This window comes from Pezoporus occidentalis, unplaced genomic scaffold (assembly GCF_034315485.1).
Source record: "Pezoporus occidentalis ecotype Australia unplaced genomic scaffold, CSIRO_AGI_Poc_V1 ctg23, whole genome shotgun sequence".
Taxonomy (NCBI): Eukaryota; Metazoa; Chordata; class Aves; order Psittaciformes; family Psittacidae; genus Pezoporus; species Pezoporus occidentalis.
Genome location: NW_026914180.1, coordinates 795,252 through 818,435, shown reverse-complemented (window position 1 = coordinate 818,435; position 23,184 = coordinate 795,252). Strand labels below are relative to the sequence as shown.

The window sequence follows — 23,184 nt, the reverse complement described above, 5'->3', positions numbered from 1 at the left end:
GCCAAGTTCAAAACACGGACATGTCTGGAAAGACCTCTGAATGTATCCACTCCAATCTCCTGCTCAAAGGAGAACTATCAACACCAGCCCACCTCAGCCAGGGCTTAGCCTTGCTGAATTTTCAACACCTCCAGGGTCAGAGATTCCACAGCTCGTAAGTCATCTGTTCCAGTGTTGTACTAGCTTTTGATAAATCTTCTATTTTCTTAATATCCAATTGGAACCTCCCAACCGGCAATTTGTGGCCATTGTCCCTTATAAGAGCTGCTATTACCAAGAAGAATTTGGCTCCATCATCTTGTAGTTATCTTTCAAATCATTATTGCTACTAACAGATCCCTCCCGAACTTAATCTTTGCGTGACTAAACAAGCTCAGCTCCTTCAGCCTCATTTCACAGGTCATGTCCTCTAGATCCTTGATCATACTGACAGACTTCCACTGGATAATCTCATTTTTACACATCCCTTTTGATTTAACAGACCCAAACCTGGCCACACTATTCAAAAGGCAGCCTCACCAAACCTCAGTAGGAAGTACTAGTAATTTCTTTCAATCTTCTGGCCACAGTTCTAGTGCAGCCCAGTATGTGTTTTACTGCATTCATGATGAGAAGGCACTGATGATTTATATTCAGCCTGCATCCACTGCAAGCCCTACATCCTTTTCAGCAGGATAGCAGGGTGGTGCAGGTTATGTTGATGCAGCTAGGGAAAAGGAGCAGCCTTTGCTCTGGCTCAGGGCAACACAGTAGAACTGGTTACAGGGCATGCAATGAGCTATTTTTCTGTCTTTGAGTAGCCACAAGGATTGTACAAAGATTACGCGTGACTTTGTTAAAGGCTGTTTTCTAGGAACAAATTGCTCAGCAGTCCAAAAGACAGCTGTGAAGTTTGACTGGAAGATAATTAGGCTTCTCTTCTAGTCAGCTCCTCACTTAGAAGTGTCTCTTGAGACTGAGTGGTCCACAGGGCACAGACAGTATTTTTCTGTCTCATGCTGTGCTATGATCACTGCTTTGCTGACCAAAATGAAAGGGACACGGTATGAACTATTTCATTCACAAAATGCTGAGCCCTTAGAGCTCTCTTTCTTTAACACCAGGTGCCTGAGGACCTAAATGAAGAAGATAAATCCAGCAATAACCTATTAGCTTAGTGAAGAACTAACTCTGATCTCATGTTGTTCTGGGAAAGTTAGGTCTGAATGTCAGATTTCACCCCAGTTGGATTTTTAAAGTTTATTCTTGCTGCTCTTTTCTTTATTACTTCAATGCCAGGTACCACGTAACACCATTTCAAACACACAAGTCACTTACACCATCCTATGAAGAGAAAGACCCATTTTCGTAGCTTGTCTGTGGAGTAAGTCATCACTATAGCAGTGTGTAAGTAGCAGCCTTCCACAAACATCCAGAAAAAGTTGGTCACCACAAAATAATTGTAGACAGTGGTAATACATCGACACCAGGGCTGGAAAGGAAACACAATATAATATTTTAAAATCATGGTGAGAACATACAGAAGATTCTATACATTGCTATTCTCTTAAAAAAATCAATGGTGGAATTCATTCATGGGATGCAGATTTATACCTGTGACTTGGAATCACAATATCTTAGGTGCGGTCAGAAACTCACAGCTATGTCTGTGACTCTGCTGAGGCTTGTCTTTGACCACAACATGCAGGATCTCCTATACCTAAGCATGACTGTAAAGACAATGGCACTTCCACACCAGAAGTCTGCAAGAAGTTTAAGAAGCAGCTTTTTAGAAAGGAGGAGGCAGGCCATTTGACTACAGATAATCTCTCAGAGAGGTGAAGCCATAACCTAGGGCTGTATCTTGAGATGATGGAAGAGTCTAAGCATATCTTGGGCAATATAACCCACCTGCTGAGCAATTCAAAGAAACTAGAAGATAGCAGTTAATGTCGGAGTCTTCCTTCATTTCCACTGAAGGGAAGGAGCACCAATAACAATTAGAAAAAAGATATTTTAAATTAAAGATATGCTTTTATCAGCTGCTTTATCCCCTCTATTCCTGCCATTAGTGCTTCAGTCTGTGAGTCACATCACTACACACATCACCTCTGAATTTTGCTGTAACTTCAGAAGGAATTTTTGGTGAGGCTCAATATATCAGTAAAGGCATTTTCTCCTAATGTCTGTGTGCAGTGAGAGCACAGCTGTGGAATACACAAATAGCTGTACAGAAGCAGATGGTAACATCGCATCAATAAATCACAAGTAACTGCTGGTGGTAATTTCCATACTGCTACACACAGAAGCCTGGGGAAATTTATTTCTGACCAAGCAGGCATTCAGCATATTCCCTAAAGCATGACATTAATTACCTATGTTAGCTGGTATCATTGATGCCATTTTGGTTTCACCATTCTCCAGCCTTTTAATTAACTCTACTAAAGTATTTGAAACTTTTGACCCTCAGTTAATTTATTTCAGACTTCAATTGCATGAGGTATTGATGATCTCTAGGCAGTCAACAGAGCAGCAGATGCACTATCAAACCCAGGACAATTCTGTGGACTAAGAATTTACTGGACAAGAAACACAGTTACAAATTGATAGCCCATTCACAAGTTGTCATCATTTCTGTTTGTGGAGCTGAAATAAACAGAATAAGTCTTTCGGATGTATTAAAGCTTTCATTTCTGTATTATTTCATTAGGATTTGAAATTTAGCTTGGCTTCATCTTTAAGATAGGATTAAAACAAACAAAAAAAAAAGAAGATGAAACATTTGTTTTTCAAAATTTTGTTTAGACCAACTTAACTTATTTTTTTTCTCTTTTCAGCTTTGAGCAAAGGGAAGTAAAGCCACAATCAAAAAAAAAATCCACCTCTAGTTTTGGCTAACACTTAACAAATATTTTGGCTCCACTCCTGACTGACTCCCAAACTAGCAAGACTAGGCTTTTCAAAGACTCTAAGTCTCAATTTTTTGAAGGTATAAGCATGAATTAAATCTTTCCCTGCAGCCTCAATCTAGTGTAAATTCTCTGTTATAATGTCTAGACTCTTGTTCCCCTCTCTCCCTCATTTGCAACACTTACTTACACGGTTTTTGTCCTCTCCACAGTGCCCATTTTCACAAGAATTGTAAAAACTAATTATATCTGAGACTGTTGATCCTGTGTCAGAACTGAGTGGAACTGGACACTGGATTGGGACAAATACAGGAAGGTACACATAACGGTGGTGAGATTTCCCTCTGTGTTTCCGTAGGAAACCAGAACAAAATGAATTTTGAGCAATTCCATTTGGAATTGTGGATTTATTATTATTGAATAATAAACTAAATTAGTAGAACTCATTACTTTATACCTTTTAATTTATTTCACCAAGGATTCTTGATCCCCACATGCATCCACCATTACTCCAGACATATTCAGCAATTCCCCTTCTTGATTTATTATTATAAGCACTATAACTTCATGCAAAATGTTTCTACATTAAGTCCTTGATGCTTCTGTAGCTGTATTATTTAATCTCTGCTGATCAGCACAGAAGAGTTCACATCATTAGCTAGCATAAATGATGTTTCTCCCACTGATTTTGGTGGTGTTACTTTGTTTCTGACTTGAACCACAAGAAGAACATAACAAATTTATCACAAATCTTTTATAAAGCACTTTCCCAAAATGACTGCAGCCTTCTGCAGAGAAAAAATGTGTTAACGAAAATTGAAGCATGTGAGGATCTTTCCTTACACTTCCAGGTTTATATTTTTCTTGGCACTTTGTGACGGTCACATTTTAAAAGGCATTTGAATGCCTGACTCTAACTGTGGGATTTTTCTTAAATAACTGTAAAAAATTGTATTAAGATTTGCAGTATTGTCATGAGAGTTAATCACACAGCATAAAACTGTCAACAATAAAGCTCATATGCCACCATCTTCTGTGGTCTGAAAATGTCAGAAAGACAAAGTGAACAATGAATTAACAGAAGCTACATCTTCTCAAAGGAGCATCTGATTGAATAATAATACAGAGTTATGCATAGACTTCTTCCTTGTCTGGGTACTAATGACTTTTCTATTTGTTTTCCTGAAGTGTGGGATTAAAGTTCAGATGTCAAAATTGAAAAATTAACCAAGGATGACAAGTGCCCAGCCAACATTAAAATGAATGAGTATCCTGGCTCCTGGGGTGATTTTCAATTTCTGCAGGACCAGCTCCTACACGAGTGGAGCCACGACTGATATCAGCTACGGATCCAGCTCATAATCTCTAGGCACTTTAATCGACCTGCTTTCCAAAGACAGCATGAAGGGGGTGTGTGTGTGTATGGATGTGCATGTACGCTTGTAGTGCACTTTCTTCTTGATCATGAAGGTTATTATCAGGAGGTAGCCCTAAAAGGAGAATACTGTGCTATAAGAACATTACAAGGGAAAAAGAACAGAAAAAAACCTTGCCAACGGACTATCAAAAAAGATGACTTGCCAAGGAAATGTGGGTTTATTCACCATGAAAATAAAGAAGAAAAAAGCTTTAAATCCACACCAAAACCCTTGTATTATTGGGGCTGCTGGGAAACAGGGAAAGGCATTAGAGTACTTGCACAGGGACTGATTCAATGTCCTTCCTTAGACAATCATTTGCAATTGGGAGTTACTTGAGTGAACAAGAAATAACACGGAGAGTAAGAGAAATGGGAGAGTATGGTGACATGCTCACTTTCCCTAGAATACTCAATGCCATGCAAAGAAGACATGCCACTTCTTGCCCCCTTCAGACTTCTATTTTTTTATTGAGCATATCTGTCTGGTCCCTTGAACTGTCTCTCTCAATCAAGCAGCAGAAAGCTGACTTATATAGCTATGCAATCAGAAAGGTCCTCCTTGCTTTTTTTGTCAGCTAGGTTAGCACTCCATCAGTGTTGTGAATTCAGTCTCTGAGAATTCAGTCCTCCCCAAGGGATGAGCAAAAGGAACAGCGCTAATGCAAAAGAAGCAGCAGGAGCTGGAATGAAGCATTTGAATCTCTGGAGGAATGAGCACTCCCTTTCAGGGACAAGGATTGCTGCTGGATGCAGTCCATAGCACAGAACTTCATCCTCAAGACCAGCACAAAAGTGAAGAAGGGAAATGGAATTTTGTGAAAAAAAAACAAACCTTTAAAGATATCAACCAGCAAAAATTGGACTGTTTCAGGCTCTATTTCTTATTTTCTTAGAAGTCCCACTGACTCTAGGCAGTAGGGTGCCCACTGTCATCAAAGTAGCTGACTCAGAGCCAGATCAATTATTTCTGCTAACGGAGATGTTGCCCTCTGGCATTAATGCTTTAACTACACAGGTGTACAGCACTGCAAGAGGATCTGACAAGAATGTTCAAGAAACACCAAATTTAGTGTCTTGAACAATATTGTGTCTTACAGTACATAAATTTGGAAAGTATCTATGGACAATGAAAATAAGAGTTCCCGCTTTGGGGCAGGATTTTTATTAAAAAAAAAACCAAATCAAACAACCTTTGATATTAATGTAATGATACATATATATAAAATATATATACACACATATATATTAATGTAATGATATATATATTCTATATATGTACACATATATATTAATGTATGAGACAATGTAATGAGGAGATAAATAAAAATTTAGCAAATCTAAGCCTAATTTTCTTCCCTTTTTCTAATTTTTGAAATTACATGAAAGCCAGTCTGAGGATATTGATGTGTGTCCTTTGTAATATTTCTATCAGTTTAATAAATTCAGCATCCCTGCCAGTTCCTAAACTACATGCCAGACATACTACTCCAAGCACTTACTTCATTGCTTTCATGTATGTTGTGATCTATCATTTGAAGCAGAAACCACATCACATTCCTCAAGATGAATGTGGTGATCAAGTTCCAGTGGATAATATTCCGCAGGCATCTGATACTCCTAAACAGGGAAATACATTTAAATCAACATATATAGTCAATATATACACATACACATTAATGACTATATAAAATGAACAAGCTAATTCTGTTCATTTGCAAAATTCCTCATGGTTTATCCCCTTCCACAACTTCCCTTATGCTATGAGACAGGAGGTTCATGGGTCCAATGGGTCATCAGTAACAGTGTTTGAGGTTGTCTGCAGTTATGTCTTTACTAGGCAAGCATATCTGGGTCTGATCCCATTCTCTGGCTCTCAGGATAAATTGCACAGCCAGTGCCAAAGCCAAAGCTTGGATTTTGCAGTGTACTCACAACACAAATAAATGACATAAATATAAAGCAGCAACAGAAGAATGCCCAAATCTGTGCCGCTTCTCCTCGCTACATACCTTTCTTACAGAAATCACAGCATAAGTTTTGCAAAAAACCTGCATAAAACAGTTTTTCTTGATAACATGAGGAGCTCCCATTGAAAATACTTAATCAAGTGAAACAGGATGTACTGTAAAGACTCAAATATTCAAATGGTCATTTCATCCTTGGTTATCATTTCTTCTCCTCTCTGCTCCATCCCTAGAACAACTAAAACTGGTAAGACCTTAAACAATCAGACTGGTGTATAGTCTGTTGCATTGTTCACAAAGGAGATTTGGCAATAAATATCCGCACTGGAGTGCTAAAACTGAATTTACATTTGATCAGCCTCTTGAACAGGTTCGCCTGTTTGGACTTCAAAATTTTCAGACCCATTAATGCAATAGGAGAGCATGGACTGCCTCGTTTTCAGTCCAGGGCTTGGTTGGTTGTACCAAGATTTCTTAAATAAGGTAGAGCTGCATATTTTCCTTCACCAGAAAATATCTGTGTCCGGTTTTGATCCTTTCCCAGCCTCCATTCAGATGCAATGTAAAATAAGAACACAATGTAAAATATGAGCTACAGTAAGTTGGGACACGCTGCTTTAAAACAAAAGATGGGATATCTTACATAGCACTTGCTGCTGAAAAAAGTTCCAGGAGGCAGCCAGTGCATGGTGCTGATGCCAGCAATCAAAGTCTCAGTGAAGCCAGACAGAGAGTTACTCATTGCAGATCCAGTCATTTAAAGCAAAAACATTTGTCTTCTCATTCTTTGGGAAATGGTAAAAGAAGGCAAACGCCAAGCTGCAGTTTCGCAGTTACAGAGTCTTCAACTAAATGATCTTTTCTCAGCTAAAACATTCCAGTTATTAAAATCACTTCCACAGGGGTTCACGCAGCCAGTGCGTTTTCTGGGATCATTGAGTTAGCATTCTGCATTTTCCATATCAGTCTGTCTCCTTGCAAATTAAGCTGTCAAATAACATGGGGCAAACATAGAAAATGGTGTTCTCAAACCTGCTCAGCTGTAACTGACTGTAGCTTGTCCCAGTGGCAGCAAAAAGTACAACCCAGCAACCGACTTCACTGTTGCCTCAGGTGTTTTTCATGCCCATCAAACCAGCCTTCTTAACAATAAACACTATTTTGCTATGATGAAACACTTATTTCCCTTTTCCTAGGACTTGATTAGTCAATCTTAGGGACAGAAGCAATTCTGTTATGTCCTTCAGCCTCACAAATCTCTCAAACACTTCACAGCAACTCAGAAAAAAAACCCAACAAACAAGCAGAAGACCTCCCACATATGAGATACTGCAACTTACAGAAAGATTCTCAGAGATATAACCCTACTAAGTCAATGCTAAATAGCCTCTGTGTTTAACAACCCCAGTTCAAGGTGTGAAACTGGCATTTCGTTTTCAGAACCACAGTGACTCATGACTGGAATCAATTTGGAAAACAAATCTTCAACTGCTCAGATCCATTCCCTTTTATTTAAGCCACAAAGACCAAAAGCATTGCTCTCGGTGTGACCTTTGCAACCAGGGAACATGTCAGACATGTCTCACTTTCAAAATTTCACTGGTAACAGATGGCAAAGGTTCACGATTAGTCTGTCAAAGAAACAAGGCAACCGACACCTACAGCCTTTCCTGCTGAACTCCAGGAACCAAGCTGGCTCTAGACAGACTTTGAAACATGCTATTAAGGTCCGTTCTCTGCTGATCAACTGCCCATAAATGTCCTGTGGCTGCTCTTCATCTACATGTTTTATTCACTCCTTTTAGGTTACGGATTAGCAGATTAAGAAAGGAGTTTGAAACACTGCTTCTACTGGGACAGGGAGGCAAGGGACTAGAAACTGAGGAAATTCAGGTCAAAGTCTAGTTACTGACATGAAATTAATTGCTTCTGAGAGCTCTAACAACAAAACGGATCCAGCACATTTGCTACCTGAATGTATTTCTTAACAGTGAGAAGATAAAAGGGTGGGGAAAAAAAATCCTTGTTTCATGCCTCCATTTAGACGTAGTTTAATCACCCCGTATGAGCATCACTAAATCTGGCTTGAGGAAACCTTGTTCCCTCAAGATTTACAGCAGAACATTGAACTGGCTACAGAGGCAAATAAGATCAAACAAACATGTTTTGGGTTCAGTTCATAAAAAGAGTTTTTCCTTCCAGTAAGATCCTAGTCATCCTGTGCTTGGAATATAAAGACAAACTCAGCATCTACTAGCTACATGATGTTTGCCCTCCATAATACTACTTCATTCATACTATTTTGTCTTCTTTGCCCACCAATCTGCATCTAGCCACCGGCTTTTATTTGGATTGCAAAAAGCTTGGGACAGAGACAAACTTTTAGTGATGTTTGTTCAGGACCTAGAGCAAGAAGGTTTGGTCTGCGTTGGGAACTCCCAGGCTACACAGATAATTATGATCAAAATTCTCCCTGCTGATGGAAGATGTGTTTCTGGTATAAAAGTAACTAAAGCATAAATGTGATCAGCAGCTGGAATTTACTAAAATGAAGCCTGAAGCCTTGTCAAATGATGCTTTGAGCACGAAACAGGGACGGATGGCTCCCATGTTCCACTACCTTTAGCAAAAGCCATACTTTGACTACCAGCAACCTTGTACCATGGCCTCATTCTCTTTCTGAGACACTCTGTGTGTGGCATGGAGGGTAAGTAGATGCTTTCACCTGCTAAAAAAGCTTCACATCTTTGGGGCTAATAGAGTTGTAGAGCAAGCATTTGCTTTCCTGGCTGCAGTCTCTCCCTAGCCACATTCCCCACCAAACTGCTGCCCTGGCAAAGCAGCACAAACAGGTGAGGGGCAGGATTTGTTTTTGTGATGGTTGGGCTGCTACTCGGCTGGTGTTAATAGCAGTTAGGGTTTCAATGGAAACATGAGTATAGTCAGGCTGAGAAACACGTCTGAAAGTGCTGTAGAGTTTCTCAATGGCTCAGGCAGTGATGTGACACCAGGCATAGAATGGTTTTAACTTTTGGAGGGGGGAAGGGGTTGGTGGATTGTTTTTTGTCTTTGTTTTCCCTTTCCTTTTCTTTTAGTAAGAGTCTAAACTGGAGACTCTGAGCTTGGTTTTGTTTGTAGAGAGCCCAAAGCACATGGTTTCTGTTTGTTTCTGTCTCCTAAGTGCTACTAGCACAGAAATCACTGTGGCAGTAATGCAATTCATAGCCAAGGGCAGGAAAAGCTTGAGAAATAACTGTGTCAGGTTCATAGCGGAGAGGGAGAAACAGCAGGATTAATATAGTGTGGAGGCTGCAGGGCACAGCAGCGGAGGACTGCAGCTAAGTCAGTTGATGTAACAAGGGAAAGATCTCTTGCCAGTCACCTGAGAAAGCTGTTCTTATCTACAGGCATTGCTGGTGACTGTTATTACCGTAATTTAGCAAGGGCAAAGCATCTAGAGAGGTACTGACTGAGATGAGGGTCCCTTCATTTCAGGCATTATTCACATGAGACTGTTCTGCTGGGCTCAGAACTTACCCTGGGCATCAAGTCTATCTGTGTAGCGAGCCTGAAGTCTGAGGTTGACAGTGGATGAAGGACATGTCCCAGACTGGGTGACAAAGCTAGTGAGTAACAGGAGACCTGCAGCACAGATAATGTTTGGTGAAAGGACAAAGCCAACCTTGTTATACTCACTCATCTCTAGGTGGAAGCTAGCTTAAATTGATCAGCCTTAATTTAGATTTCAGTACTCCTGTTATTTGTGAAAATGACCTGTCCCTTTTTGAAAACTTGTAACAGTTTTCTATGACAATGAACTCCACAGTTCCTTTCTCCTTGATGAATTATTGCCTTCACTCTATGGAGTGAAGAAATAAGCAATTCTATGTTTTAGAAACAGCAATAACAGCACTGAAAAGGAATTCGCATCACATTGCAACTGGCAGGAGGTAGAATTTGAAACACATTGAGCTGTATTTTAAGTTAGCGAGTTGAGCTTTCCTACAGTCACAGTGATTGGCATGAGTGCATTCCCTCAGAACTCAGAAGCTAAGAAATGAGCTACTCTTACTTTGGTAGGGAGATAATAGCATAATTTGGACAGTGTGGCAGTGACAACATCAGGAAAATGAGAGAGCAGTCAGCAGGGACCTATCTTCTCAAGAGGGCAAAGAGTCGTGAGAGAAGGCAAAAATGGGAGATGAGGGGACTGGGTGGTGAAATGCTACTTCAGACATGATTGCAGCATCGCTAGGAAGACATTGTGAGTTCCAGAGCCATATGAAGCCCCTTAGACTAAAAGATCAGATGATAGAAGGTTTCATATTCTTCTTCTTGTAAGGTAACATTTCTACTTGTTTTACACCCCTTGATGTGGATGAAATGTTGCAAGTGCAGCCCAGCTTCCAAGAACAGCAACACAAGTCACCATCCCAGAGAGCCTGAAGGCTTGCACATCACAAGACACCATGGAATGCAGCTCTGGACTTCCTTTGAGGAGCCTTTTCCTGTATTTGCTTCCTGCACTGATCTTTTTCAGATTAAAGTGTTGGTCAAGGGCCTGGCTGGACTCTTCTACTAACTCCTCCCTGGTGCATGGGTCCAAGGACGGAAGGAATAATAAAAGAGGTTGTAGCAGTTCAGCCAGAACAGACTTAAAGATTGAGGCCACAACATAAAGATGTAAGAACTTCCATATTCTGTCAGACCAATGAGACATGTAGGCAGTCCCCAGTGGTGGTCAGTAAAAGACAGTCTGGAAAACAGTATTGGCAACAGGGGATGTAGACTTTTAGTTGTTTCTTGCCTTTACCTCTTTTCTTCTGGCAGTCAGGGGATTTAAAATATTCCTGATGCATATATTTATGATGCACATAAAATCATATTAAATCACTCTATTGGTGGGCCCAACTTCTCACAGGAGTCACTGAACTCCTTTTGTGGTTTAGGTTCATGGGGGTCAGGCCATGGTGTATTCTACTAAAATGATGGAATGAAGAGCTCATAAGCTGTTAGTCAGGGCAAAATACATTTGTCGATGTTGGTTCTTCTTCTCTGCTTGTCTGTCTCTTCCCAAGGGCTGGATGAGGACACATTTTCCAACAACTACATTCCCTCCTGTCCCTTGGGAATTAAAGGGAGGAGGGACAGAAAGAGCCAAGAACTGGATGGCAGGAAACTGCTAGTCCCATGGGCTGTGGGAGCAAACTGGGAGGAGCGATTGGTAGTGTATCCTTAAGTAGCACAGTTCATTCAGCAATTTCACTTCTGGATGTGCCTGACAGCAGGTCAGGGCCTGAAATAGACCCCTGAAATACAGCAAGTAGTGTCAGACAGGCACATGCAAGCTGCGCATCTTACACTCAGTATAGGAATGGGCAGAAGGAAAATTATTTCCTTGAAAAGGTGAGAAAAGAAGGACTTTCAGTTTCTGACTTGGAGGGAGGAAAGATACTTCCACTGGGAGCATCTTGGTTCTGTAAGTGAAAGGGTTTATCGGCTCTTCATGATTTAAGTACCCGTGCTTTGCCTGCTACTGAGTAATCTCCAGACAACTACTTCTAACAAGACAAGAGTTTCCACTGACAGACTGTTGCACAAGAGATCTGCTGCAGTGCCACTCTGCCTAGTTTGGCAGAGGTGTCCTCATGTCCCTGACAACTGGGTAAGGGATCAGGAGCACAAGTAGTGTTCTCCCAGATCCTTTCAGTTGCAGGGAATGATGAGGGAAGAAACAGGAATAACCAGAAGATCGATACCTGGCTCCCAGCCTGGTGCCACCAGCAGAATCTTGTGGGTTTTGATCATGGGTCACTTTACATGTCACCAGGACTTTTGGTAACAGACAGGGTCTCAAAGGGGTCTTTGCACAGGAGTTCATTGTGAACAGTAAGCACAAAGCTAATTGAAAGAGCTTTAAACTAGATTTCAAGGGGAAAGGGATAAAACAAGGCTCACCAGAGAGAAGCCTGGAGGCAGCATGCCAGTGTTTGAGTGGCGATGTGCTAGCAGTCCTTCAGCCTGCTATCCCAGTGGAGGTAGGGGATGGAGATCCATGCAGCAGCAAAGACACAAGTATTAGTACAGTGACTTGCTTCAAGGCTAATGATGTGAGGCTTTGGAAAGAAGAGTGCAGCAAAAGACAGAATATTTTCAGAGACTATGTTATGAAATACCATGTTTTATATATACAGAAATTTGGGGACAATGGTACAGGAAAATGTGTGCGTTCCAGTGAGTTGAGAGTCCCAGAGTATGTCACTGTGCTGGACAAAACCAGATAAGATGATCTGGGAGCACTCACAGTACACAGAGTGCTCCACAAAAGCACTAGCTTCAGCTCTCTGCAGCAGGTTAGACACAAACAAGTAATTAAGGTGAAAGCAAACATACTTCTCGTCAGCCTTCCTAATTATTAAATCAAAAGCCAGGTGTATGGTGGGAAATTACACATAATGACCTCTTTATTTGATTTGAGAACAGACCATGTTTCAAGCCCAAATGTCATTCCCTGACTCAAAATCACACCACTGACATCCTGAACTGCTTCGTGTGCAGGGTGTCATAACCCAGCTTCCACAGGAACAGTAGCAGCAAATGGAAAAAAACCAACCAACAGAACCCTGCAGCTGGTGACTGCAGCCTGTGTTAGAAGAGGGTAGAAAGAGCTTCTGACTGCTGGTAGAGAAAAGACATTCTGCTAATTATTTTTATCAAATGACCTAAATTGTGTGGTTGGATGCAGAAAGCAGAGAATTAGAAAATCCATTCTTTTGACTTGGGAAATGATGAGATCTGAAAATGCAGAAAATCTTATCAATTATTTCTGTACAGGTGGCCTCACTGATTCAGACATGGAGATTTATAAAAGGGTTTCTAAAATAGCATTGGTAAAACTTTAAGTATCCTTTCTGTTTGGTTTTTTTTTTTTTTTTCCTTGCTCTATCCATACAGTGGTATTTTTCCAATTTTTCCTCTGGGATATGCAGAGCTATCATTTTCTGATTCAAAGCATGACACAAACAATTAACATTAGCAATCCCAAGAATGTGCAAGTATGGTTGAAAGCTAGATGAATTAGTTGAATCGTTTGCATGGAAATAACTGCAAAACACATCTTTAATAAAAAAAGTTTAGAAACCTTCTATTAGTTCATGTAGTATTCCACCAATAATGATGTTCAATTAAGACTGCTGTCCCAAACTCTGTCTGAAAACAGGTGGCAGGAGAAATCTGAGCACACTTTGCTGGAGTCCTTCCCATTCCATGACTGTTGAAAAAAGCAGGAAAAAGAATCATGGACAATACTTAAAAATGTCTTTTAAAGGGCAGGCAAAGTCCATATACAAGCCATAAATGGCACAGAGTGGGAAGAACACCTAACAACAAGTTGTTTCCCAGGCTTTGTGCCTGTCGAGGCCTATTTGCTTTCATTTACATAGAGGCGTCCCCTGAGGTCCTCATGGTTTCCCCTCCGTGCTCATGTTCAACCAGTGCACATATTTCGGTATTCCTAATGCTTACAGATGGGAAAACCAGCTGGAGAGGTTGGCAGGGAAAATGAGCCTCTTGGTGGCAGTTGCCTAAGGGAATATAAATATTCTCACAGGAAATGGAAGGGGCAGTTGCAGGGTAAGAATGAAAGCCTGGAAAAGAATAACAGCTTTATTACAAGGACAGGTGAAATACTCAGGTGAAGAAGAGAAGCAGCAGCTTCCATTAGAGTTAGGATGTGCATAGACCCTAAAAATAAAACCACTGTGGAAACATCTGTGCCTTTTCAAAAGCTTCTTTCGGCTGCCTTCAAGCCAATCTTTAATCCAGGACACAGGGCATTCTGCCTGCTTTAGACACAAAGGCGAAAAGCGCTGATGCTTCTAGGACTGGAAGCATGCAGCCAGCACAGCACAGAGCAAGACCAGCAGCAGGACAGCCCCAGGGCAGGACCAGACTGAGTGTGCCCACTCTCTGTGCCCAGCACTGCCTGGCTGCATAGCACAGTGAATAGGGGTCAAAAACGGCTCTCTGCAAACCACCCATGAACAGTGTGAATAACTATAAGGCACTGATCCATCCTGTGCTTCATTCGTAGTCAGTGTACAAAGATAAATATTGCCTCTGAGAAGTACGGGGTTAAATATGGGCTAATTGAAAAGTAGCCACTAGATACTCCAGTCTGAGAACATGGCTCCAACCTTGAGGGTGCAATCAGCTCTTCCATCGGAGAAAATTCCTCTGTTCTTTTCACAGGGACAGCAAAGTCGGATGCAGATTATTTAGTACAGAATGAGATCATGGTTTAGCTGTTTGAAAAAAGATTTAGGAATCTGCTCTAATTTGCTTTACTAAATAGAGGTCAGCTGTCAGCTATTTCTGAACCAATCAGAACATAGGGCTGTGAAGTTATCTTTTTAGCAGAAGCTACTTTGCATCTCAGGTTTAGTACCACATAACCAACTAACTTCAGAGTAGCAGGGGCATGGTACATGGCTACAGCCCTCTGGGGTTTATCTAAAACATTGCCCTGTTGACAAAGGTTGTAGTTATCAGTCTGGACTGTGGAAGCTGAATGTTTTCTATGAAGTGGTTACTGCAGCTGGATTGTACAAATTAGAGTTAGAACTTCAGAAGCCAGAGACTGAGAGCTGATCTTGGTTGATCTGGGTTGCAGCTACTGTTTGGGAAATGTAAGGATGCACAGCATGTCCTCATTCATAATCCCCTTGAGAAATTATAGGGGATTTTTTGTATCTGAAAGAAAATTAATTTAAATTACCAGGTAGGCAATTCAGAGGTTATGGTTCGATGTTCTTTTTTTTTCTCTTAATACAATCATACAATTAGCAATGTTTATTAAATTATCTACATTTACAGATACTGTGTAGATAAACCAAGGAGGAAAGTCTGGGGCACTGATGTCGCTGTTCACACTCTTCTTGGCCTCATTTCCACAAAAACATAGTATGAAATGTTTCATTATTTTTGAGTATTTGACCAGGAATTCAGGAAATGCTATATAGGATCAGTGGGTTTGACATGGGCAACTCTAAACATCTAGGCTTGAAAACATCTTCTCTGATTCTCCTTCCCAGAGATTACACGGGACAAGTTCTATTTTCAAGTAAATTGCACACCTATGCAAGATTCATATATAAACTGTAAAGACCAAACTTTGCTTTCTTCCTTCATCTGAAATGTTGGAAAAATTGCAAGGCTTGCTCCAATGTCCCCAAAAACATTCCATCATAATCAATAGGAGGAAACAGCACAGACAAGTTTTAGCTAGCCAGCCAACATAGATCTAATCTTGCACAGGACAGTTCTATTACCCAAATTAAAACAAGAGAATGTCCATCTCCAAAAACACTGCCTCATGGCTAAAATCTTGGCAATAAAAGAAATTTATATAGGAAAATATTTCAAGCACAGGATAGGAAATGGCCTCCTGATTCTCCAAAACTCAGGTCAAGAAAATAATTGAGTCAAAGCCCTTCATAAATTCCTGAAACTCTAGATTAACTCCAGGTTAAATTTTTTCTCTGTCACATTGCTCCTGGATGCCTCTGCTTTGTGGGTTGGAAATCATCCACTAATATCCACTCACAAGTATATCTGTAGAGCACTTACTTATACCCATTTCCTCCTGCACCGACATTGTCCTTGACTGTAAGTAGCTCTTCAGTTTCTAATATTTATCCAACAGTGATGTATTTATAGGTAGCACTAATACTCCTTTTCAGCCATCATATTGCTAGGCTACAATAGCACTATTTCAGATGAAGCTTATGAGACTTCCCACATTTTGAGAATATAGCTCTTTGGGCACACTTATTACTGATGTCATTTCAGGACTTCATGTGGGCTCTGTTCTTCTCTGCGAGTTTTGCACTGAGATATGAGATGAGAGGGTAAAGTCAGTGGGAAGCAAAGACATTGGCCTAAGGTTTATCAATAGAAAATGTGTTTCTGTCCTTTATCAGAGTTGGTGAGATGAGGCACTTCACATGCTTTCAGGCACTTCAGATGTTTTGTATTCAAAGATAACCATCTCCTTGCATAGGTGCTTCTTTACAGAGCTCCGGTGTTTCCATTCCTGCCTTGCCTTGAGAACTTTACTATGGACTATTTCAGGGTGGGACAGAGTGCTATGTCTAAGCCTGTAGCCATTGCATCCACAAAAAATACGCACTGCAGTTACTGGCGTTTATGCTGAAGTTTAAAACATGCCACGTGCCTGAATCATCACCTAACACTGCTATTCCAAGTGGTAGATGGAATAGACTAGGTGGAAAGCCAGAAGATGACAGGAAAAAAGGGGAGCACTGACATGAACTGATGAATTTATTTGATGCCGTGGCCTGGGACTTACTCCTTTTACTCTTGCTCCACTACAGGAATTCACATATGGGGAGACTGTGCTTTAGATCTGGACTCTGCTCTGCTTTAATTGCACCAGATACCACATGACCTTTAAGTGCAAACTAGTACTGATTTTGCAAATCACCTACCCAATTGATACATCCTCAGTAGCTAGGTGCTGACAAGCATCAGATCACTTTGCTCTATGAAACCTGCTCTGTATGGATGCTCTACATCTCTTCTGAAAGGATTCTTAAAATCATTTACTCAAACTCTTCAATTCTTACTAACAGAGGCCCTGCAGCAACAGTCTCACCAACTGCATGCCAGACTGAAGATCAAGAGGCAGTTCAAAGAGTTTGGAACAGGGGAGGAAAAAGGAAAGTAGATCTTCCTCTCTTAAACACTTGGAGATGGTTGGGAGGCTGGGGGAGGGGTGGAGGATAAATTTTAAAGTGCCTATGTTGTTTCAAGAAAAAACCGTTTCAGTCTTTTGGGAGAAAAAAAATGTGTGATATTCAGGAAATCTGGCTGTAATAACAATAAAGGGGACACTGCCTCAGACCTATGGGGTGGGGAAGAAACAGGTAAATTTAGATGTTACCAGGAAAGCAAAATTTCCCTTGAAACCTGAATTTGCTTTTGTTACCACCACACAAGTGACAAAAGATGTTATGCAGTGTTTGTGGGTTTGTTTCTTTATGAGCTTCCCTTATCCAGCAACCTGCAGAAGGACAAATTATTTTTAATCTTCAGCCTATCTTCCTTTCAGCACCATCCCTTATTGGATACAAAACTCAGCAGGGACTTAAATATTTCTCAGAACAAATACCTGTCTTCCCATACTACTTCTCCAGTCACTACTGCCCCAATAAAACATCTTCTGATTGAATCCAGTCAGGTCACTGCTGTCTATTGCCAGCACATCGTTTAATCACAAGTCAGGAGTTTTATAAAGGACTCTTATTCCACCTCAGAGGCTGGTATAATGGCACACTAACAAAGGAAAACACAGGACAAAGCAATTTGGATTTCTGCATTATCAGCAACAGTAATGGAAAAATATGAGTCAAAAGAAGTTTTTGAATCTTTTTTCTTGGTGTTGTTTTTTTTTTTTTTTTTTTCCTCCTTCAGCTTGATTGGCATTACTGATAGGAGGATTCCTCCTCTGGAAAATTTCTTCTTTACTAGTGTGAGAATGTGATTATGTGGGACAATGAGAGCCCTGCCAGCGGAAACCGCCTCTGTGCACCTGAGGGATGGCTCAAACCTTTACTAATGAGAACATATAAACTGAGATTCACAGTAGTGTAGATGCATTTAACAATGCCATGTGAAGTGCCCTGAGCAAGTCTCTCTAGATCCTGCGTTGGAGATCAACGCAGCTCTACAGCACATTTGGTTTATACACAAATTCTCATTTTTCCTTCTCAACATATTTCTTTCTGTATGCTTGTTTTGTTTTGCATTGTAAAGACAGCATGGCTCTCCCACTTTTAAGACCACCTACATTTTAATCTTGGGGAACTATCCTTGACTTAGATCTTCAGGAGCTATCTCAATGACTCACTGCCATTCAGTCAGCATGCCAACAAAAATCAAGCCCACTCCTGTAAGTCTGGCTTCACTTCTTATTATTCAGGTGCTAAATAAAATGTTTAATGGCTTATTTTTCATTGCACAGCTAAGAAAGAAGGATTGGTTCATATGTGACAGATCTGAAGAAAACAGGTGTGGAATAGGTCTTCACAATAAAAGAAAGTCCCTGGCTGAGCTCCTCTCACTTCCCAGTTATGATGGGGTCTCCTGGCAACACAAGTACAGATGGCAAATGATTTCATTACTTGCTGCTACATCTGAGATTTCTGACCCTCAATTATCTTTTGTTGTATGGCTCCTCAGAGTTTAAGACAGTAAGAACATTTCTAGTGGTGTGGAGGGTGGGTTGTGAATGCAGGACAGAGGTCTGTATAAGGAACTGAGGAAGACAAGAACTGGGGACAAGATAACACAGGATAGATTTGAAAGAACAGGGACTAGATACAGTACTTTCCCCTTCCTACTTCAGCACAGCCAATGTCTAAGCTTCCCACCAACACAGCAGCTATCTGGACTGGGGCAGCAACAGCAGTGGTGAAGCTTATATGTAAAGGCAGAACACCCATCTCACTAACTGATCACCAAAGCAACACTCTTTGCCATGACAACGAGGTATTTAACCTGCTCTTAAAAACTCCAGTATGAGAGATCCCACAGCCTTTCTAGCAGTTACATTTCCAATACAGCAGGCATGCTCAAGTCTCTTCCTTCAGACAGGACTGCCTTTGGGACTCCATCTGCACTGACAGAGCAAAGGAAAATCAAGCAGGTGATGAGCGAGAACCATAAAAATACAGAGAACTTGAGCCTTCCCAGGGGTGTCCTCCATCTTCACCTTCAGCAGGCACTCATGGAATGAGGTAGATGGATGGAGTGGAGCAAGGATAAGGAACTGGATCACTGAATCCTAGATTTTGATAGAGCTGAATCACAGAAACTAGCAGATTTCAAATTTGGGCCAAGACGTGGGACTATCAGGTCTAGCCTTCAGACTCTTCTATTGATTTTTTTAGCCAGAAATTATCTAGATTCTCATTTCACCCAAATATTAGATGCCTTCTTCCATCCAAACTAAACCAGTTAAAATATCCCAAATAATAGGACTCAATTATCAAAACTGATTTGCTCTTGAGACACTTAGAAGAAGTAAGTGTGACAAAGATGTGCATAACCTAGAAATTCACACAGTATAAATCTGTAATGCAACATGAATCTGGACTGCCTTAACCAGAGCATCTTTAGATCTTTTGAAAACAGATGTAACACTACAGACACTGAGGTAGCTCATGCTGGTTAAAGCTGGCTGGACACTAGAGGTTTTTTACATGATAGAGTGGGAATTTGAAAAGATGGATTATCTTGATTCACAGCATGCATAGGGAAGTACTTATTTGCTGCAGTCATTTCTAATGCTTAAGCTGACTGCAAAATTTAAATCTTAAAAGTCAAAGTTGAAATATCAGAACAATTTAAGAGATAACTAGGTTCCTTCCCTGTTAGAAGGTGGATACATTTATATCATAATATCTAATTGGTTTAGTATTATTTATTCAAACATTTATAAAAGATTCAGCCACATAGCAGGGAATAGAGTTACAATGAATAATTTGCATTTTTTTATTCAGGGTACATTAATTCAGGTCTCCAATCACTATGGGAATTAGCATTATACATACAGTAAAAAGGCTGAAATGCAAGGTTAAAACAATGAACCATAAATGTTCCCACTGAACATTTTAAACTTTTTTTCATTCCTCTTAACATAGATTATTCTGTTTATGGATGCTGGGGTGAAAGAAGATTCCTGTTTCTAATAAGAAAGACCCTCTTGCTCAGAAGGCTCATGAGGGAGACAGCAAAGCAATAGGCTTTGTAGGGATGCTTCACACTAGGAAAACTTTGATTCTCTCATTTAGGCCACTGTCAATTATCATGTTGTAATCTGGCGGCGGGGGTGGTGGTGGATAATCCACCTGTTTCTTCTCTGCTACTATATAAGCTACTACATACAAGATTTTTTCCCAAGGATTATCCCTGCATAGCACTTAGTGCAGTGGGTTCTAAGCTCAAGTTGAAAGCTCCTAGACAAGACAGCACAAATAGCACAGAAATATCAAACAGGTAATCCAACAAATAACACAGAAATATCCAACAAGGCCACTCCTATTAAAATACATTTCCATGACTTGGGCTGTGTACATACAATACATATGATGACTGACGCACATCTACCTATTACTTTCCCCTAAGTTTCCTTCCCTCCCATGCTTTCTCTTCTCCCTGTAGCCCTAATACTTCTCCAAAGATTTTCTTTCACTGACATATCCATTTGACCTGACAAACTCCCTTCCGTACCACTGAACCAGAGAAGCAAAGTACGTCTTGTGCAGTTTCACTGATTTGCATCCATCATTTCATGGGCACTGCTGGGGATAAAGCTCCTCCAAACATGTTTCTCTTGTTATTTAAGAAAATTTCCAAGTTCTTTCATGGAAGAAAAATTGAAATTAACCCAAAGCTAAATGGAAAGATTTAATTGCATTTCCTTTGGTCTAGATCTGGGCATCATCTGTCAGGGAATGCAAAATGACTTATGCCATCACACACTGCCTTATAAAAAAATGGAACTTACCTCCAAAACTTGCAACTTGACACACACAAATCCCAGCTGCCCTTAACAAAGCACTGTGTGCTTACTGAATTCTTTGCTGAGTCAATAAATCACATACAGTTCTCTTCCTGAATACAAATAGGCATGTCCTATGCACAGAAGCCACCATTACAGCTTATCCAATGTATCAGTCCATGAATCCATGTACATGCTCATGAGTATGAAAGCCAGGATCATTTTTCAAGACCATACATGACCTGGACAGTGTTATTAGAGGGGTTGAGTAACCCAGTAAGTGTCACACACCCAACCAAGTTAGAAGCATGCAAAGAGATTACTCACCTCAAGCACAAGAAAAGCATAAAGGCAACTATAAGGGCCCCTACTGATATACAGTGCCCCAGGTAGTTTATGATGAGAGCAATCTTGTAATGGAGCGCATACTTCCTCTGGAGGTAAAGAGATAACATGATTAAATCAGCATGACTCTCTAAGCACTGACATTAAGGAACAGTTAATCAGTTTAGGAAACAGTAATTACTTTTCTTGACTTTAAAATTATATAATAGCTCCAGGGCTGATGCCTATGTATAAGCCAAACATGCTGCCCAGGCACAGAAGTGTAGGCTTGGTTTCATTTCAGTTTGGGATTTGTTCACATTTTGTTACAAATCTCAGCAAAAAGGGTGCTGTCCCCCCCTTTTTAATCCAATTTCCTCAGGATTTCTTATTTTTATTATTACATTATTTTAAAACTTTATAATTTTAAGGTGACAAAGACATCAAAGACACATCTTCTCACTTTCAAAAGTTATAATAAATTATTTTCTTTAGGAAAGTGCATGGTTTTAATGAGCCAAGTAATGCTACTCTCCTACTCAAATGGCTTGGTTTTCAGACAAAAATGAAACAGTTGTCAGTAAGAATAAATAATAAGTGCTTTCCATACTCTGAAGTACATTCCTTGCAAGCTATGATTCATATCTTTCAAATTGAGGTCAGAATCAATGCAGACTGAAAGACCTGGAATAATCTTGTGGTGTTCTTTCAGTTTTGAGAGAGCCTGACAAACCAGAGATCCTGTTGGTTTTAGCAGCGACCCAAGTATGTGGTGATACTTAATGTATTAGTATCTATTTCCTAGGATGCTCTGGAAATTATTGGTAGGTTCTTGATCCTGTAAACAAAAGATTAAGTACAAAAATGCTCCCACCTAAATCAGTGAATTTAAGTGATGTGACCAAAATTTGACCTTGAAGTAACTGGAACATTCTTTATTGGTGGGCTGCTGCTGGCTTCAGAGAAAAGAGAAGCATCTCCTCTCTTTGCCTGATGGATAGGAAGAAGTAGAAAAACACTATTCAGATAAGTACTGAAGCTGGTCAAAAATTGACAGAGGTTTGCTACTTGAAGAACAAATCCCCCTGAAAAAAAGGATTTTTTATTTTTAATTAGTTTTAGCATTTCTTTCTTTTCAGGTTAAGCAGATCTTTCCCCACTTTGGGATGTTGTCCTCCTTTAGAAGAATGAGACCTTTGAAAACTAACCACATAAAATTGTGGTTTCTTTTTTTTCTTTTCCTAATAATTTCCCTTAACATTTTATTCCAGTCAATGGAATTTGTCAGTGAATGAATATTTGGATGAAACTACCACCAGCAGCTGTAGTTAATTTGTTCCATTGTTCTGTGAAGATAGCATCTTCCAGCACTTTGCCAGAGAGCAAGCAAGTGCTCTTGGAATAATTTCTGTGATGAAACCTGCCTATATCTTCAGCACATGTGGTAATGTGCTGTTTCTGGACATAACTCAACTACGCAAGGTATTTTTAAGTCTATTATAAAACCCCCTAAAATAAACTTTCCATGCACAGGCCTATTTTCTGAAGGAAAAAAAACAACCAAAAACCCCAAACAAAACAACAACTAAACCTACAATATCTGAATTCCCCACTCAGTTCTGTTAAACCTTAAGTCACAGACACATCTAAAGAGGAAGTAAATATGCTTGACCTGATGTGCCTACGTGAAACACAATGTTGTAATGTTCAGCTAGTGCCCTGGCAACCTGCTTTACTTCTTTATTTTCCCATCCAGGTCATAGAATCATAGAATGTCTCAAGTTGGAAGGGACCTACATAAGGAACATCGAGTCGAGTTCCCTGCTTCTCACAGGACTCGACTCGAGTCGAGTTCCCTGCTTCTCACAGGACTACTAAAACTAAACCGTATGACTAAGAGTGTCATCCAGAATTGCTCCCATAGTGCCAGAAATCTTCTGGAGGATGACAGTGTTTCTCCCAGGCTAAAGAGCCTGCTCTTTGAATCTGACCCTTGAGCTCCCT

General features: G+C 40.3%; 1 protein-coding gene across 3 annotated transcripts in view; it reads right to left on the bottom strand.

Annotated features, from left to right (window-relative positions):
• Nucleotides 1–23,184, bottom strand: part of CRHR2 (corticotropin releasing hormone receptor 2) — a 151,544-nt gene that overhangs the window by 36,639 nt on the left and 91,721 nt on the right. For 2 of the 3 annotated variants that reach the window (XM_062621347.1, XM_062621348.1), the window contains 3 exons: nucleotides 21,184–21,290; nucleotides 5,808–5,925; nucleotides 1,318–1,471 (listed from right to left, as the gene is read on the bottom strand). In XM_062621347.1, the coding sequence (XP_062477331.1) occupies nucleotides 1,318–1,471; nucleotides 5,808–5,925; nucleotides 21,184–21,290 (379 nt within the window). The remainder of the gene's footprint in view (nucleotides 1–1,317; nucleotides 1,472–5,807; nucleotides 5,926–21,183; nucleotides 21,291–23,184) is intronic. The other variant, XM_062621349.1, reaches the window with a different exon arrangement.